This window comes from Argiope bruennichi, chromosome 1 (assembly GCF_947563725.1).
Source record: "Argiope bruennichi chromosome 1, qqArgBrue1.1, whole genome shotgun sequence".
NCBI lineage: Eukaryota > Metazoa > Arthropoda > Arachnida > Araneae > Araneidae > Argiope > Argiope bruennichi.
In genome coordinates this window covers 118,711,469-118,726,969 of record NC_079151.1, presented here as the reverse complement: position 1 = coordinate 118,726,969, position 15,501 = coordinate 118,711,469, and the positions used below count along the sequence as shown (strand labels likewise).

At 27.3% G+C, this 15,501-nt stretch overlaps 1 protein-coding gene across 1 annotated transcript in view; it reads right to left on the bottom strand.

The window, feature by feature from the left end:
- The window catches only part of LOC129964590 (DIS3-like exonuclease 1), a 35,408-nt gene that overhangs the window by 7,993 nt on the left and 11,914 nt on the right, over nucleotides 1-15,501 (bottom strand). The window contains exons 6-15 of the mRNA XM_056079113.1: nucleotides 14,878-15,013; nucleotides 12,889-13,043; nucleotides 9,987-10,105; nucleotides 8,695-8,807; nucleotides 6,614-6,767; nucleotides 4,808-4,956; nucleotides 3,504-3,695; nucleotides 3,272-3,374; nucleotides 3,031-3,125; nucleotides 2,148-2,310 (exon numbers count right to left, since the gene is read on the bottom strand). Coding sequence (XP_055935088.1) covers nucleotides 2,148-2,310; nucleotides 3,031-3,125; nucleotides 3,272-3,374; nucleotides 3,504-3,695; nucleotides 4,808-4,956; nucleotides 6,614-6,767; nucleotides 8,695-8,807; nucleotides 9,987-10,105; nucleotides 12,889-13,043; nucleotides 14,878-15,013 — 1,379 coding nt within the window. The remainder of the gene's footprint in view (nucleotides 1-2,147; nucleotides 2,311-3,030; nucleotides 3,126-3,271; nucleotides 3,375-3,503; nucleotides 3,696-4,807; nucleotides 4,957-6,613; nucleotides 6,768-8,694; nucleotides 8,808-9,986; nucleotides 10,106-12,888; nucleotides 13,044-14,877; nucleotides 15,014-15,501) is intronic.

Sequence of the window (15,501 nt, the reverse complement as noted above, 5' to 3'; positions counted from 1 at the left end):
AATATTAAAATGATTAGTTTTAATAAAAAAATATAAATCATTTATAAAACATAAAATAAGGGATTATAATATTAATTGTATTTTGGAAACATGTCTACATAAAATAAATGTACAGTGATTTTTACATAGAGTTAATATGCAACTTTTAAAAATATTTTCATTATTTTGGAAATATAAAAGAACTGCTTGATAATTAATAATAATCAAATCAATAATCAAAGATGTATACTATAGAGGAAAAGGTTTTTATTACTAAATATCAGAATAATTTTAGAAAATTACAATTTGAAAATATAATGGAATAAAATTCAGAAAAAAATAATGAATTTAAAAAAAAATAATTGTTATTTTTTCAAAACCTAGCAAGATAGTAAGAACTTGTAAGTAGTAAACATTGCTAAATACGTATTCACAGTTTATAAGTGAATGATAGCGAAATATAAGGCATTAGCATTACAATATCTCCCAATCAATTTGAATGTATTAGTATATTTAAGTACATAAAAAAAATAACGTATGTGACAAAAAACAAACAAACAACAACAACAACAAAAAAAAACGCTTTCATTATCAATTACTGAATGGCAACAGTAAATGTACATAAACCATCATATGAATTTAGGCCTCATGTAGCTAATTAATGGAGCTGGAAATTATTATCAGAATTTTTTTGCCTTGTCAGCAAAATGTATATTTAATTAGTGGAAAGAAAATATTAAAGAAATCAAGAAATAGGCTTCAAACATAAACTTTAATCAAGTGCAAAAATAGACTTAACCATTGCCAAATTTCTTAACTAGCCTACAGAAACTGATTACGCAAAGAATTACTTTCAAGTTTCATTTCCATAGAAATTTTCTCCTTAATTTCAATAATATTTTTTATTCAATTAGATACATTATATGTAACAAAGTTCTTAAATACTATGATGTATATATATTCAATTGACTTTTTTGTCAATCATACATTCCTTAATATTGCTTACTTTTGTTTTTATTTCATTATAATATATTCACTAATGTGTGTGTGTATGTACATATACACTTTTCAGTTTGCAGTAAGCTGATCCAATTCATGTTTTCCAATCATACCAAATAATAAGGTGAAATATTTTTTTAAATGCTTTCATAGATCATGTATCAACCTAAAAAGGCAATAAACTAGTCGAAAAGATAGCCACCAAAGGTAGCTAGTTTCTTTCTTTTTTTTTTTAACTACATTCATAGTCAACATGATAAATATCAGCAAATTAATACGATAGAGACCAAGCCCCATCATGAGAGATCCAAACCATTCTCAGAAGTGAATATTTTGGATTCACGTGTGCAAGTATAATATTTTAGAAAATGTGCATCAAAATTTATAGCTGGTATTTATTTTCAGTTTTAGAAATTAAATTAATATTTTAATATTAAAGTGGACATTGAAAAGTAACGTGCCGATTGTAAATTGTTTGTTTCTGTAATAATATTAATTATACAAAAGATCATCAGTTGATACTCTATGACTATATTGCAGTTTAAAACATTTTAATATTATTCATTTTAAATCATAGATTAAATTTTGAAAATGCCAACTAAAGCAATAATTAAAATAATAAAATCATTTTCATCAACAATATCAAAGAGTGGCAGTACATTTTAAACTTCACAGTACACTGAAACTTAATTGTTAGATTTGAAACAAAAATAGAGTTAATACTAATTTATCATAAAAAACTTAAATGAATAAAAAAAACAAACTAAGATACTAGTTTCAATAAAATGTTTTTATATTCATATAGTAGCTCATATTGAATATTTTTAATGGATGCCTTTAAGGTAACGATGCATAGAAATTTATATTATTAATTCACTGCAAATTTGAAGAATAAGTTTTAAACATTTAGATTCTTGTAAGTTGAATAAAACTATACAGAATTATATATTCTAAGCAAATATTGTAAGATTTAAGTCACATTTAATATGCTTTTTTAAAATATTGCAATTAAAAAAATGATAAAAGAATATAAAAAAATTAAGCATTAACCTGAGTTAATTTTTCCTACTATTTAAATTACAAATATACATCATTTGAATTTTTCAAAAAGATTGTTTTATGAACAAATACATGAGATGATAATAGGGGGGGGGGAACTTTTAACAAACCTTGGCAGATTTTACATCAGTTACAGCTGATGGAAGATTTCGATCAATTTCAAATTTCATGTTAATACTGTTCAGTTCCAATCCTCCAGCACCCAGTCTTTCTCGTCTAATGACATTAGCTATGTGATACAGTTTCCACAATGAATCCTTCAACTCCTGAAATCTGAAACATAAGTAGGAAAACTTATCACTAGGACTTCACAATAACAAGAAAAAATATTGAAGAAAGAATTTATAGTGAAAGAAAGATTTGAGCAATAAAATAAAAGTCATTTAAATGCAAAAAGTATAGAAAAATTGGTATTTTAGATAACTAATTTACTAAAAGAAAATGGGACATTTAATACAAATCTGGAAATTTTACATTTACCTGCAAGTGAATAGAATATATTCTTACATATTTTATAAGATAAGGCTAAAATATTCTTTCAAACTTTTAATTTAAATATTTCTAAATGAGTAAAACCTATTTAAACTAAAAAAAGAAACATTTTATGCTACATAGCAGTATATTTTGGTTTGAATATTAATTTCTAAAAGAAAAAAAAATCACATATACCTATTTGATTATTATATATATCTTAACAATATAGAAAAAAAGATTAAAAAAAATCATCGAAAAATTTTCTGAATTTATGGTAAGAAAGAAAGTTCTATTTTTTAATCTAACTTCAAAATAAACATGTAAATGAAATACTGATATGAGATTATCTCTTAAATAAAATTATTTGTAAATAATATGAAAAATATATATATATATAATTTCTACATACGAAAAAAAATAAATTAATATGCATTAAAATATAAACAAAGTTTTTTAACTAAATGTAACAGAACGTTTTAGAAAGAGAAAATTAAAAGTATATAAATACTGTCAACATACCTCATATTTAATTCACAGTCATCAAGTCCCTGCAGCTCTGGAATATCTGCAAGCATATTCTCAACAGTTGATCCATACAATATATCTTGAGCAGCCTAATTAATCATAAACAAAATTTTTTTCTAACTATATTAAGGTTTTTGAAAAAAAGAAATTAAGACTAAAAACTTGTCTGTTATTAAAAAAATTTAAAATAATTGATTTTCCATAATTTTAATTTGATATATATAAAAACACATACCTCATAACAAAGTTTATATTTTGACTTGATTATTGTTCTTCCATACCACACATCCTGCACTTTGCATTTTGAATCAAGTTTCCATAAAACACTTACAGAATAACTAAAAAACAAATGTCAGCAACTATACATTTTAAGCAATAAATTATATCTGTATATCTTTTCTGCAAGTTGAAAATTTTTAAAAATTCACAACGACAAAAAATGTTTAAGCAAAAATTAAGAAACTTACCGATCTACATTTCCTAACAATGAGCACAAATTACCACTCAGCACATGAGGAAGCATATCATATCGGCGATCAGGCAAATATACAGATGTGGATCTACTCCTGGCCTCAAGATCAACCACTGATAACTCTTGAACAAAATGGGTGACATCTGCTATATGGACCCCCAATTCTAATTTGCCACCAGGTAATACTCTGAATCAAACAAAAGAAAAATATTAATTTACATAAAAATATATCATTGTGAGCTTTTTTTTTAATAAGTGAAATTAATTTCCTAAATTTAGTTATCACAATATAATTCCACCTTTATAATTTGACAAATTTTATATTTGGTAAGAAATATAGTATCCAGGGCAAAAATTGGACTGAGTTAAGCTATCTACAATGTGAAGTGCATACTTCCGAACATAAATGAAATTTTCTAAAAGAAATATATTTTATTAAAATCTTTATTTGAAATTTCATTTTTGCATTTGCTCCTGTATGAATTTTAGTTTAGTTTAGTTATATTAACATCCTGATTTTAAAGCTACATTAGGGCTTTTGGGATGGACCTCGTCATTTTGAACTGCAATCAGATGACGAGGATGACACTTGAGCTGCCATCCCCTCTCTCCAAACTTCCGCACCCCACCAGCGGATGGTTCTTTGGTGGAACTGAACCTAGAACTCTCTGACTTCAAGGCCCGACCTCACCACCATGCCACTGCAGCACGTATGTAATGCTCCTACGTAATTAAAATTCATATTTTAATTCTAACTACTGAGATATTTAAATTGTAACCACTGAGAATTAATATATCTCTGTTTAGAACAATATAGAGAAGAATGTTCAACCTTTGCATCATAGAAATAAAAACCTATCTACCATCACAAAAGCATTTTTTTTTCTAAGAATCGATGTTACCTAACATGGAATGCTAGAATTGGAATAAAATATTTTAAATTCTTATTCATAAATAAGAATTTGCATTTAAATAAAATATAAATACCTTGTATACCATAATAAACAGTTGGTAATAATGGACAATAGAAATTATTAAGATACATTATTGATGAGAATTAACAAGTGTAATGGTCACCAATTTCAATATGTGGAGCTTTATATTAATTAATTTTTAAGCATAAGCCAGCTTCAAATTGTAACAAGTTTTATATTTTCAATATAAAAGCCTTAATAATTGCCTTTTATTAGAGAATATGATTAGTATGATATTTTTTTTTTAAAAAAAGGTATTTATAACACAAACACTTCAATGATATGCAAAAAATTGCAATAGTTTCTGTTATAAAACTCGTATTACCTGACTGATAAGGCATCATCTACATCTTCACAGCCTTTTGGATCAATGCTAAATATAAGATGAGAGTCACGAAGGTCTCGACGTTTAGATATTTGATCTGAATCTAAAGTCCACGGATTCTCTGCAGTACAGGTGGGAAGTTCATTTAGCTACAAAAATATTGAGATCTCATGGTAAATAATTCTTAAAAGCACAATGATTTTTTCAGAACTTCTATCTTAAATTATATTCAAATAATACTGTTTTTGTACTATTTAATACTATTTTTGAAGTTTGCATTAACAGAAATGATTAAATCATATGATTTTCAGATTTCTTTTTTCAACTTCATTTTGTACTATATGAGCTATTTTTTCTTGCCAAAATTTTGTGGTGTAAGGAAAAAGATCAATGCCATATTGATAAAAATGAACCTTTTTTTCCATATTTTTTATTGATAAAATATTGTCATCTTTTAATAATTTTTTTAAAAAATATAATCATTTCCTTTTATTTTTTCAACATCTAATTAATTTTTTGAAATGATCCCACCCATGCAATACTGAGGTACATGTACTGGATTAGGTTGATTAGCCCTACTATATTTTTAGTCAGCCAAAGGAAAAAATTATTGATCATAGTACGAAAGATGGATTAAAATTCCGTTTGAATAAAATCCATACATTGATACCCCTTCATATTTGCAGAGAATGTCAAGTCGCCAATACCAAAAAGAAAGATGGCATTAGCGACTCTACATTTGTTGATGATATGAAGATAACATCCATTAATGAATTTGAGCTGAATGGGATTCTTTTACATAAATTCTTTTGCACTATGAATGATAATATGTGAAACTAGAAGTCTCATCAAAATCTCTTCAGCCATTTGAAAAAAATGTTAGAATAAATACATACATATATATTGTTATGAAATTATAATATTGTTAACTGCCCTGCTAGAGAGATTTGCAAATATTCTTAATGGAAATAAGGTTATATGAAGGTTCCGGAAAATACAAAAATTCTTAGGAGCTGAGATTTAGAGGTTTTAGATAATTCCATCCCAGTTCAGAGACTACAAAAGGCAAAGCGCTCAAATGAGGAATAATTCGCTCAAAAAAGTTATGTTGAAGAAGTGAGCTCTACTGTGCACGCTGAGAAATATTACGGTTTTTGAATGAGTCATTTGATGTCTGCTTATATTTCTATTAGAGTTGTTCTTTGTGTATAATTTGGTTTTATTTTGCTACCATGCAAATCAAGTGAAATTTTTTCTTGTGGATTAAAGCCTTGTTTATCATTATCAATGTATGACTTTTTTTGCCATATCCCAAGAGTCAACTTTTGTAATAACACATATAGACAGATTAAGCACTATTTATATAAATGTCAAGTATGGCAATTTTTGTTGATTTCATGACTGAATTATTATTTAAATAAAATATTAGACTTGAATAATAGTTAAATGGTAAATTTTGAAAACATTTCTATTATTAACTAGAAAATTATTATATGTTACTCAACATCAGTGTTTTATCCTGAATAGAATACACAGTGTTAAAGCAATTATTTAAATGTGTTTGAAATAACCAAATAATAATTACAAATTTTATATGACTAATTTATCTTTTTGTAGCTGTGTAATGAAAGGTATAATCTTTGAAGGAAAAATAACATTTTTCAAGGCTTAATTCAAATTTAAAAAAAATGCAACTGACTTTGATTAAAATTTTGAAAATATAATAAAATAAAACAATTAAAAAGACAAGAGCCTCAAATTATTGAAGACAACAATCTAACTAAATTCCCCAAAAGATATAATTACCAAATTTTGAGCGAATTCTCGAAAAAAGACATCATGCTCAATTAATAAGGATTGGATTTCAGTTTCAAGGTCACCAATCTCACCCAAAGATTGAACAAAGTGTCCATTTGGGTACTGTGATTCTTTCTCCCAACCATCAATTCTAACAACAATTCTGGAAAAAAAAAATGCAGAATGAACAAAAAGAAAGTAAGAGATTGTTGACAAATTTTTTATTATACATATTCACAGAAACTACTGAAAAGAACAAAACTTGAAAAAAAGTAATTTCAAAAGGAGAAGAAAAATGAAATTCTGTAAGTAATATTATAGATACAATATTGTTACAAACCTGCAATGTTGCTTCTCAGCACGAATAGTTTCATCGTAAGAAAGACCGCTTTACGACCAGCCCTCTTGGGTGCTGATCTAGTGGCGCGGCAGTGATCTCAGAGCTTGGCGACGAATTTGGCGACAAAACCGATAATGCTGGAAATTTCGAGAATTTAAAAAATCCAGCCAGTAGGAGCTGAGATACGCCCAGAACCTTCTCATGCCGTCTCCTGGGAGAGTAATAGTCCGGCAGTCTCACGCTGCAATGAACGAGATCGGAATCGTCGACAAGTAACGCATCCTCGAGAGGATAGCGAAGCAATGGTGGAGTGCCAGAATTATGTCGCGCTCAAGCTATTGCTGAACTGGGTTGTGTGCCGAGTTCTGTTGTCTATTGTGGAAGCAGCATCAAGTTGTGTGTGGAGTAGCTAATCATATCGTAGTGAGTAGGCAGTTGGATACAGCTAAAGCGAGGAGACAATGAGAACTTCAGCCGTTTGGAGAGACCATAGAGCGAAGCTCCGAGGATACTCTCTCCTGCTGGATTCTGTCTGGTCGCTTTGTGTGCTGTGGTCGATTACTACTTGTGGGCCACTGTTAGCTGTAGTGTGCTATCCTGTGTGTACGTCTCGACTGTATATAGTTGTCGTCTTTGTATTCGTTGCCTGTGTTTAATAAACATCGCTCTTGTTTTCTACTGAGGCCTGATGGTTGTGTTTTCACACCATACACCCACTACAGGTGAAATCCGTAACAATATCCAAAGCTTAAATATGGGGTGATATTTAGAGAAAAAAAATAGTATTTTTTTTCCAATTTTTAATAATTTTTTATTGATTTTCTTTATATACAGCGCCTAAGTGCATGAGTTATTAACAGGAACATATTAATGTTGTTTGCGAAGTAGCAAGCCATTTTGCCAATCTCAAATCTTGTACCATCTTTTTGATTCTCATGATTTCCCTAGAGAGTTAATCAGTTCCAACTGTTATAGAAATATATTGTTACGAATCTGTGATGCTGCTTCCCAGCATAGTTGGTTCCATCATCAGAAAGACTGTTTTACAGTCATCTGTATTGGACGGAGTCCGGGTGTCGCGTCGGAGGTCCCAGAGCTTGGCGACGAATTTGGCGCCAAAATAGATTATACCCGAAACATCGAAAATTTTCCCAATCCGTCCATTAGGAACCGAGATACGCTTCGAACGTTCCTGATTGGTTGGGAGGCTTCCAGCTCCGCCTCCTGAGACCTATAAAAGGAGGCAGTTTGCAGCTGCCGGGGGTAGTCGGAATCGACGGTAAAGAACGGGTCTTTCAGAGATTAGCATAGCAGCGACGGAGTCAAGCTAGTGCTGAACTAAGCTGTGCGCTACTGTCTGCAGTAGAGTCTTGTTGTGTGCTGCTGTGTGCATACTCGGCTGAAGATAATTGTCTCCTCTATGCTGTATATAGTTGTCGTCTTTGTGCTGTCCTGTCCTGTCTTCGTGTAAATAAACGTCGTTGTTTTATTTTCTACTGCCGCCTGCTGATTGGGCGTTCTCCACACCATATAACTTCCACTATCCAAACGAACCCGGAAATTTCGTAACAATATTGATGAATGATCAAATACAAGAAAGTATCACTTGACTTACCATCGGATTATTTCATGCTACCATATATAGATATATACACACACACGATACCTTACATATTTTTAAAAATAATTTATAGATATGTTTCATGCTTTGCATAAAAAGAAAATTAATGAAAATATCTTTTCTTACTACCTTTTATTACGAATATCATCGGCTCGTTTGGTTGCTATACGTATTTTGGGTATGCGATAATCGTAAGGGACAGCAAGTATTCTTTCTTTACTTTTGAATGTTGGATTGGTAACCTAAACAAAATAAGCATATATAATAGAAAACTTAAAACTATTAACACTTTTCAAAATATCTAATAATTCATGTAGTCAAATGTACATCTAGATATCAAAACTCTCAATCTCAAGAACTTTTAAAGAAATGTCAATAAAAGATAAAAAAAAAAAAAATCTAAAAAAACAGGAATCTCAACAATAACATTTACATTTTAAAATGTTTCATCATGCTAAAGAATTGCTAAAGAAAATTCTTATCAATTGTGTTATCAATTAAAAATATCAACTAAGTCTTGAGATTTTACAAAATTGAAGAATTTTCGATTTCCAAAGAAAAGAATTTTCCTTGATATAGCCTAATTTCAGATCAAGAAGAATCCAAAAGACTTATCATCAGGGCCATTAATAAAATAAGAGAAATATCTTAACTAAAGTTTTGCAGTCAATGGTATAATAAATAAGTATTATATATCTCAAAGATCCGGGGATTAAACTTTTGTGTAATCTAGGAAAGTGGAATATAGTATAAAAACACAATTTAATGAGTGTACTAAATCGAATTCTACTGATTTTCGATTGCTATTTTCTAATGATAATTGCCTTTAAAACTTGCCGGCAATAGAAAGGAATGAATCAAAAGAAGAATAGAAAATGAATAAGATGTAAAACAAGATCTAAAATAATCCCGAATAAAGTTTAGAGGATTATTCTTTCTTATAAGCTTAAATTATTTTATTTATTGAATGTTTCTGTTAGAGAAAATTAAATCTATTTGGGATTATTGATAATGATTGACAGTTCTATTGACATTACTCAAGATTTTGGATCATCAAAAAGTGATTCCACTGGCAATAAAGTTTAAATCTTTTTTCCCTTGTCATCAGTTATAAAGAAAAAATACATCTAGTCATTGAATTTCCAATCCATTCATATAAATATTAAATTTGATAAAGTTTTCAAACTTTTATTCATTAAAAAAATAGATAAAAATATTCCCGTTTACTTTATTTTAAAAAGTCTTGCAATCAGATTTTTTTTTTCAATATTTTTATGTAATATAAAAAAAAATGTAATTTAATAACTCTGGAAGTTTACATATTTGCAAATTAAAAAAAAAGCAATGTGTGTTGAATAAATAAATGTAAAAAAAAAAAAGAGTACAAAAATATTAAAAAATATATCTAAACAATTTCATACATCTTCTTCAGGCAATGTAGCCACATAATTTCTCCAGCATCTTTCAAGGACTCCAACAACTTTGCCAGTGGGAAGTATAAGTGATGAAGCTTGGTTTTCATCATCATTATCATCAGAAGCTATTGATAACTCAGAATTATGAATAGGAATTTCATACAAATATATCATTGACATATGATTTAATTGGATTAAACAGCTTATTTTAAAACAAAAATTCAATAATTCTATCTTTTTTTTGGAATAATTTTTAATTTGATAAGCTTTTGTAATTATGGCATCAAAAAAAGCTGAACACTTGTTTTCTTTTGCAAATGGTTTGATTAGATAAATAAAAGTTATATGCTGCACTACAATCTATTTTAAAATTCTTTCCTCTTTATTTCATATTATCTCATTAAAAATTGTTGAGAAAATACTTAACATCTTGTAATACAGATACTGTAATCAATATTGTATCCTCAACAATAACAAAAAAAAAAAAAAAGTTGAAAAATATTATTGAAAAGAATAAATAGAAAATAAATAAATAAATAAATTATACCTTATGTATACTCTCTTGAATAAAAGTTTGCAATTTCAAAAATTAAGAAGGCTGAATTCAATATCACTAATGCCATGCACATTAATGCATAATAAATTCCATGTATCTTTTTAACATTTTTGTATCTTTTCTTACATGCTTTTATTTTTTTTTCTTCTGAATAATCATAAATTTGTACAAAAACAGAACTGGATTTTCTGATGCCGTTTTATCTCATTAAAATAAATTACTAAAATAAAAAATGAAAACTTCTAGTATTTTTAAAAAAAGATTTTTTTTAAAAATCTTATGTATAAAAATTTGAACAACAGCTCAAAAAAATCTTATGAAAAAAGACTAGTCATTAAAAAAAACTTTATTTGGTTTTTTATTAATTGACGACTATATTAAGTATAGAATGACACCAAATTTAGTAGTTTCTCATGAAGAAAACTGATTGATTAGATTAGCATCCTATTTGAGCAACACAAACTAGTTGCAAATGGACCTGGTAATTCTGAAATATGATGATGCGTAATTTGGTTTCATTAATTGTTTAAAATTAATTAAGAAGTATAAACACATTTTATTAAAATTTAAGTTCTATCTTTGTCTAATATTTTATGTATACAATAAAATACTATTATACTTTGAACAACAACAAAAAAAAGACATTAACAAGCTGTTTTATACAAACGATATTAAATAAAAACTAAAGTTAAATTATTTCCTACATGGTTTACAAAGAATTCAAATAAGCATGTAAAATTCAAAACACTTGATAACATAAAGATAAGAATTGAACATCCTCTCCATATTTCCATACCATACCAGCAGAAAGATATAAGGAAAATACTTTTTGTACAGTGTGAATTCACTGTGTAATCAGTTAATATTTTCTTTTTAATAAGCAATCATTTTATTTTTACTTCTTTTGTGCAAAGACAGCAATATCAATATGTAGTGTGAAAATAAATATTTATGTATTGTAGTCTTTACCAATTGATTTGATGTGAACCAATCAAACAATCTTATTTGATAAGGTGACCAGCTCTTTCACAATGAAAAGAAGAATATAAAAAAACTGAATGAAAAAAAAAGAAAAAAAAAAAAAAAAAAAAAAAGACACTAGATAGAAGAAACTTTTTTCATTGCAATAAACATACATAATAAACTGTAATATGATCAATGCAAAACATTATAATATTTCATATTATAAATAAGCATACTTTAACATGCTAAATATTAACCCTTCATATCACATGCAACGGCTTGTTTCAATACAGAATTTCACAAATAAATCTTCAAATATCAAATCCCTTTTGAGGGAGGACAAAATTCACAAATGGAGGACTGTTCACCATAAAGGAGAACATTCAGTGATAATATCTCAGTAAATAAATTACAGGAAAGCAAAATTAACTGTTGACAGTATAGTAAGTCGTAAATTAGAATGATTTAGAACTTTTAAGATTTCACCATTAGTAGTTTTATTGTTAAAAATTCAAAATATTAAAAAAAAAAAAATACTCTGGTATCAATCACAGTGTTATAGCAATGGGTGTGGTACCAAAAGTAAGTTAATAATATAATTGATCATAATTTAGAGGTTAAAAAACACGAGTTTAAGTTGATATAAAATCCTTGCTTAGTAAATCTAAACTTTTTTGAGCATGTTATTATTGCTGTATCAAAATGTGGTATATAAAATAAAGCATTCTATTAATTACAAAAAACTTGGAATATATTAAATACACTTGCTTTCAAATTATTGCATGTGATTGATTTAAGGGGAGTGTCATGAAGTGCTTAAACTCAAGGTTCTTAACTTCCAGGCATAACAGATGAATAGAATAATGGCACAGCAATGAGATTTCTAAGTAACATATTATTGAAGAAAAGGATTTTCTTAAAATATAACAATTAATAATAACACATGAAAAAAATGAAGATTTTAAATTAATAAATTTTGGCAAAATCAAGAGTCAAGTTGGTGACATGCAATTGTTGTGTGTTGTTATAAAATGCCATATGTTGCTAAGGGTTCATGCTATTTTATTGAAATTCTCTATATTTTATTGTTTGAGGTTTTTGACACATTGCATTTTGATTATCAAGCAATATCAATATCACAAGCAATATCAAGCATGTAGTACAGTAATGGAAACCCAGAAAAACAGTGAATTTTAGAAATAAAATTAATATTATAGCATTTATTGGCATTAATTTGCCCTGAACATTTATAAATTAATGATAGCCATATTTCTGCAATTTGCAATCTATGTAAAAGTCTGTAAAGTATAACTTAAATTTCTTAATTTCAGGAAACACAGTGTATTGAACTATAAATTTAATCTCTTATAAAATGATATATCTGCTTGCCTTTTGAGTCATTTGTATTATCCACCAACTTCAAACACCTGGATTTCCACTGATTTTCAGGCAGCAGCTCTACAACTACTTCATCACCATGAATAGCTCGATTTCTATCAACCATACCACTGATAAAAATATCTCCCACATCTTTTAAGGCTGTTCTGAAATAAATTTAAAAAATATTTTTGAGGAAACAACTTTTTAAAAGTATTTCATGTACAAGTGAGAAATAAAATAAACAGAAGGGGCAATTAAAATAAATATAATTTCCATATGGACAATAAGTTTTTTGATTGTCGAACTGAAATTCTCCCATATTGTTATAAGTAAAATTCATTCAAAAATTTTATTAAGAATTAATTTGATGTAAAAAACTGAAAAAAAGTTAATTTGATGTAAAAGGTGAAAAAGGATAATTCAAAATAGTCTATAAAACAATATTTCTTTTATCATTAAAAAAATAGTTGATTTTAATGTGAAATAATGCATGCAATAATTTATTTTTTATAGTTTTGAGTCTTTCAGCAATAAATGAGTCATTTCTTAGTACAATTCATCATTAGATTGAAAAACAATCTTTGATATGATGTTATGGCAAAATTTTAAAGCAGGAGAGCCAATACTGGCAAAACTACATATTTATATAATGTAGATTTCACAAAGATTCGTATATATTCAATAACACAGATATCATGAAATATTTAGATTTGTTCCTTACCTAAAAAGAGTTTTTCCAGCTATGTCAAATATAAAATTTTAGCATCTGATGACAGACTTTTTTGTTTCAGACAAATAATATATATTTCTATTAATAAATATGCATATGTGTCTGTAAACATCTGTGTATATTTATGCTCTATAAGGCAGATTATTAGAGATATATGGATAAACAGATCATCAAAGGTATAAGGTGTATACAGCTAAATTTTGGAAAGTGAGAATATGTACATTAAAAATTATTTTAAATAATGAAATATTAACGAAAATTTTGGAATTTTTTTGTAATAATCCTGAAAATATTATTGAAAAAAAAAAACAACTTTATACCAATTTAAAAATTGTTTTTTAATGATGGCAATTTAATTGTTTTTCAAATTTTCCCGAATTTTAACAAATAAATTTTTTTTTTGTATCATTTTCAGTTATAGATTTTATTGTTAAACTGAAATGCAAACCATTTTCAATGTATTCCCAAATATTTAAATACATTACTTTCTTCTAGTTCTGAAAAGTAAGGAAGAAGAATTCTACTTACGACCTGTCTACATAAAGAATAGGAAATTGAAGTTAAGTACACTGAAAATTAGAAAATAGATGAACTAGATCGTTATATTTTTAGCAGCATTATGATATCATGAGATTTGTTTTAATTAAAATGTTTCATGTATACAATGAATAGAACATATGTTGGATGATTAAAATAATATAGCTTTAATGTCTGCCACAATTTAAAGTTTAGAAGGTGCTCCCTCCTCCCCTGAGGTAATCATGGACATGAAGTTATATATAAAAGACTTAACAGACACTAAATGCAACCCTATTCTTGATGAACTAGATGGTTACCAAAAATGACCTAGCACTATGTGTCTAATCTTTATAATAAATATTAATTTACTTTCATATATGAATAAAGGCATTTTCAGAAAATTAGAACTTTAATTACCAAATTAAATAATATGTTATAATTCACCGAACCAAATTGATAATTACCTGAAACAAATGGAGAAATATTAAAATAAAACAGAAGTTCAAAAACTAAATTTCAAATAATCCTAAAAAATTATTTTACCTTAGACTGCTTCATACTACTAGCTGAACAATATTACTAATTTGATTTACATAAGAAAATGCCATTGATTTTATCTTATGAACTGCTTATCAATATAGGCACATTTTGCTTTAGAGAAAAGAACGAGAAAAAAAAAAGTTACCGAATTCAGATTTAAATTCAGTTCTTAAAACAGGAATATAGAGATTAAAATGAAAATGACTAACTTGGATGTAGTTACAAAAGCCTCCTCAGAAGCATTATGCTTATTCACTCTTAAATAGCCTCTGAAATAACGACCAGCTTTGATGCCTGCTTCTAATACATCAGCTGATAAATGATTGTCATACGATTTTGACAAATCTATAAAAAAATTAATGCATAGATATAATTTTCTATCATTTATATACAGAAATAAGATGAATATAACATTTGTACCATAATTACTTAGTCTCCAACTAAATATATGCTTTTATATTATGAAATTAAGGTGCTTATTAAGACTACTATACTGAATTTTTTTATGCTTATAAATATAAAAATAACTTTTACAAAAACAACTTTTATTATTAACATTTTTTTTAATAATTTGTATAAATACATGTTAGTGGTAGCTCATCAATTCAAAAATAAGCATTGTTGCAAATGGAATTTGATGAGTTTTAAACTTCTGTTAAAACATAATTTTTATCCTTTATTGTCACATTTTCTGAATTTTAAATATGAATAACTTAAATAAAAAAAGGGTTAATAATTTAAATAAGTAATATTTAATGTCTGTGCATGACAAACGGAAGAATGCTGATCTAAAGATATAATTCTAAATAAGCTTACTTTCTCATTTAAAAAAA